The sequence below is a fragment of the Triticum dicoccoides genome, chromosome 5B (genome assembly GCF_002162155.2).
Source record: "Triticum dicoccoides isolate Atlit2015 ecotype Zavitan chromosome 5B, WEW_v2.0, whole genome shotgun sequence".
In the NCBI taxonomy this organism is placed as follows: Eukaryota; Viridiplantae; Streptophyta; class Magnoliopsida; order Poales; family Poaceae; genus Triticum; species Triticum dicoccoides.
This window is the reverse complement of record NC_041389.1, coordinates 454,816,082-454,820,413: the sequence shown is the minus strand read 5'-3', so window position 1 is coordinate 454,820,413 and position 4,332 is coordinate 454,816,082. Positions and strand designations below refer to the sequence as shown.

Below are 4,332 nucleotides of genomic sequence, written 5' to 3'. Positions count from 1 at the left end.
TTCTATCCGGATCTCTCGAAGCCCATGGGCCTATGCAATACAAATCCGATGCAAAGTCCGTGGTCTAGCGTACGCGTCCTGAACGTTCTGGAACCTGTTCTGAAAACCAACCCAAAGATGGAAAAAGATAGTTCTGGAACCCCAAACCTTTCTCTAGAAACCACTCCATCCTTCTCACGATCCCTGTGCTGCGTCCGCCATATCTCTGCTCCTCGCTGTATATAAAACATGGCACCATTGCGTCCTACAGTCGCGCACATTTCTCATCAAACAACCAATTAATCCAAGTCCAAGGCGAATCAAATCTCCGGCGAGAATGCTGCAGGCGGCGGTCTCCAACCCGCAACCCGTCGCCGCGTTCCTGGGGGCTCCTTGCCGCCCTGGGCGAGGCTCGGTGAGGGTCAGGTCCTCCAGGAACGGAGCCGCCGATAATCTCGACCATCTGCGGAGGCCCCCGACGGCGACGGCTAGGCAGCCGCGGCAGCAGGGGAATGGGAATCCTGCTCCGAGGAGGAGGGTCATCCAAACCACGCCATTTGGTACGAGCTCCCGGAGTGCCATGCCATGTGGTTCTTGATGATTTTTCACCGACGATCTGGTCGAATGGCTTAATCATGTTCTTGGTGATTGAATTCTTGGAATGGCAGGGCTATGGGACAGCTTCCCGGACGCGCGAACCCTGGACCAGATGATGCGCACCATGGAGCGCATCATGGACGAGGCCGACGACGACGACGGCCGTCGCCCTTTCGTGGTGCCGGGCGCGACGGTGCCGCCCACGGCACGGCGCGCGGACGACCGACGCGGGCGGACACCGTGGGAGATCAAGGAGCGGGCGGGGGACTACCTGGTCCGGTTCGACATGCCGGGCATGACGCGGGAGGACGTGCGCGTGAGCGTGCAGGACCGGACGCTGGTGGTGGTCGCCGAGAAGGCGGCGAAGCCAGGGGAGGCGGACGGGGAGAAGGATAAGGATAACGAGGAGGATGGGGAAGAGGAGGAGGCGTGGCCGGCGGCGAGCTACGGGCGGTACAGGACGCGGGTGGAGCTGCCGGAGAACGTGGAGGTGGAGAGGATCGCCGCGGAGGTGAGGGACGGCGTGCTCTACCTCAACATCCCCAAGGTGTCGCCGTCCGGGGGCAAAGTCGTCAGCATCCAGGTGCAGTGATGGATATGGATAAGGCTAACCGGTAGCTCAGAATGTATTTTGAGTTTTGGACTCGGGCCAGTGAAGAACGGAGCGACATTACTTCCGTTCAGATTGTCGAGTCCACAATTTATATACCGGAAAAATGAATAGTTGGCTATCTGTCCTTGTCGTTGGTCCGCATCCTCTCCCACATAATCACTCCTGCACGTACCAAGAAGAACATACGCAAAGACAACAAAACCTTGAATTCCATTGGATGTGTTTTTTTAGATATGCGTCCTCGTTGCAACATGTTTTTAACGTTGTTGCATACCGAGGTGGATTGAAAAGGCGGCGGCTGCGAATTGAACGGGATGATTTCACAATCGCAGCAACACCACGCTGAGCACGACGAAGCTCCATTGCAGCTCTCATGGTGCACCGTGCAGCGCGACAAAAGCTCTACAAGCCTGCAACGCAGTATCGATGGCCGTCCAAAGAAGCTCCCTTAGCAGCCAGCGTGTGGGCTATGCTTCAGTTTGAAATATTGGGCGTAGAGTATATAGTGAGTTTTCTACACCACACTTGAGGCGTCTGGGTTCTTTACACCACACTTGAGGCGTCTGGGTTCTCTACACACACTTAGTGAGGTGTAAAGGAGAGCCTGGCCGGGACCGGGGCGGCCGCCTGCAACATATATATGCGTGAATGCCCCCGAATATCCACACCCTCACATTTCTTTCTGACAAAAAATCTAAAGTCAGTCTCGCTCCCATCGATACACATCTATCCGGACTCATCGAGATACACTTGACATAGCCACTGGCTAACCCATCGAGAAGGCACTCGGTCCCACCAAAGCGTGCTTGTCAACCTTCTCTAACCTATTGATTTCATCTCGAAATTTTTGAATGGTTTTGATCAATTCACCAAAGCGTGAAAGTGCTTAGGTCATCATCCGTCGGTCCAAACCTTTGCATTTGTCGGTCTCACCGAGTGATTCCGCTTGGTGCGGCACCGGTAATTCCATCCAGTACCACTGAGTTGTGTATAAATATGTGTGATGGTTAGATTCTTGATGTACCCCATCCATTTCGCCAACTCTTAGAGAAAGCAATCAGGACGAAATTACCATTTCTCATATCTATTTTTTGAGAAAGAACCGCCTACACTTGTCTTGAAATAAGGGGATACCACTCCAACCTCTGATTCTTGATTTCAAGCCCTCTCAAAATTGCTTTACACTTCTCACTTGGGAGCCTTCAAATCTTGTGGAGTTGAACCAAAAAGTATACAAGGGCACGGATATGACCTACTTCGTGAAGATCTATCCGAATGAGACTAGTCCTTCATGGACGGAAGCCATGATGGCAGACAAGGTTGCTTTTTTGTGGACTCTTTGTAAGTGGACCCCTTTGTGGACTCGCACAATCATTACCCCTTGTGAATTGAAGTCTCCATCAATGTGAACGTACGATAGCACCACCTATCGAAACCATGCCACACTATGTCTTCATTGTGTTTGATTTTCTCCCGACCCCTCCTTTATGTTTAGATGCAAAATCTTTACTTCATGCGCATGTGTAAATGTTGCTTGACTTATGACTTGTGATAATTGCTAAACTTGTCAAGAACTAAAATATGAAAAAGCTAAGTTTCCTATTTTGTCAAATAGTCTAATCACCCTTTATAGACCGACTTGCAATCCCACTGGTACACACTACCGAATCTAGCAACACAAAATCCCCCCCCCCCTACTAAAAAAGATCCTACCATCCCACGAAATCTCTAGACACAAAATGCGCCCTACCCCATTGAATCTTACCATCTTAAAATTTCCCCACATTTACAGAAAAATCTCTCGATTGGAGTGAACCCTTGATCGATCAAATACACACAAAGGGCGCGCAAAAGAAGAATCAAAACAAAGAAAAAAACTAAGCGGATAAAAAACTCACTTGTTGCGACTCTCTCCTCTCCCTTTTCGCTCTCGAGAATCGCCACCGCCTGAAACAAGTAGTGCCTAGAGAGGAAGGCGAGTGGGTGAGGGCACTACTAGAAAAAGGCCTGCTAGTGGCGCACCTGTTTTGCTTACTAATGGCGCACTACAGGTGCGCCACTAGCACCACGTCATTAGAATTTTTTATTAATGACACACCTGTGATGCAGGTGCGTCATTAGTATACCAGATACTAATGGCACACTACATAGAAGTGCGCCATTAGTAACATTTTTTTTCAAATATTTTTCCAGAAATTTTTTTCATTTTTTTTTTCATTTTTTTGTTTTTTTAATCTCGGGTCAATATGCTTAATCTCAAGTCAAATCGCACTAAGTGGTCAAACTTCCCGAAAGGTCACCCATCCTCACACTACTTCAGTCCGAGCACGCTTAACTTCGCAGTTCTATCTAACCTCAGCACCACCTCACTTAACAGGCACTTGTTGATATATCTATCATATCAATCCTATTAAACCTTGTTGATGTCTAGGACTTTGTTCATGTTCATGAGTATGATGAAATTTTGAAAAATATTTCAAACTTCTCGGTCATATTACGTATCATTTTTTTTAAAAACAATCCAAAAAAATTTTTAAAACCAATTTTTTTTTCTGTTACTAGTGGCGCACATAGCAAACGGTGCGCCACTAGTAAGTTTGAAATTTTTTGAATTTTTTTGCCTGTAGATCTTGAAAGCCCCATATCTTTTTTCTGTTAGGTTTTTGAGGATTTTGAAAATGTTTAACGGGGTTCCCCCGTCAAATTCGGATGTAACTTTTCGAGTAGATGATTTTTCATATAAAAAACTTTTTAATCCGTCGTATGCAAAAGTTACGCCCATTTTACAAATTCCAGAGAGATTTTGCAAATAAAGTCGAAATTCATATTTGTAAATTTTTCCAACAACTAGACCACATATCACATGGGAAACTTATTTTTTTTATTTTTTTGACATTTCCATCATTTCCTTTTAATTTTTTTCAAAACTGAAAAGGCGGTCCACGGGGGGTTGCATTTGGTGTATTTTTTGGGCCAAGTTAGTAATGACGCACGGGAGTGGTGCGCCATTACTAGTTCAATTACTAATGGCGCACCACTCCCACGGTGCGCCGTTACTAGTTTTAAAAAAAATGAAAAAAATGAAAAAAATACTAGTGGCGCACCGTGGATGTGGTGCGCCATTACTAGTTTTAACTAGTAAT

General features: G+C 47.0%; 1 protein-coding gene across 1 annotated transcript; it reads left to right on the top strand.

The window, feature by feature from the left end:
* The first annotated feature begins 212 nt into the window (after positions 1 to 212).
* LOC119310650 (small heat shock protein, chloroplastic-like) lies at positions 213 to 1,309 on the top strand. The gene is made up of 2 exons (XM_037586322.1): positions 213 to 539; positions 648 to 1,309. The coding sequence occupies exons 1-2, from the start codon at positions 317 to 319 to the stop codon at positions 1,166 to 1,168; spliced, it is 744 nt and encodes a 247-aa protein (XP_037442219.1). The 5' UTR covers positions 213 to 316; the 3' UTR covers positions 1,169 to 1,309.
* Positions 1,310 to 4,332: the final 3,023 nt, after the last annotated feature.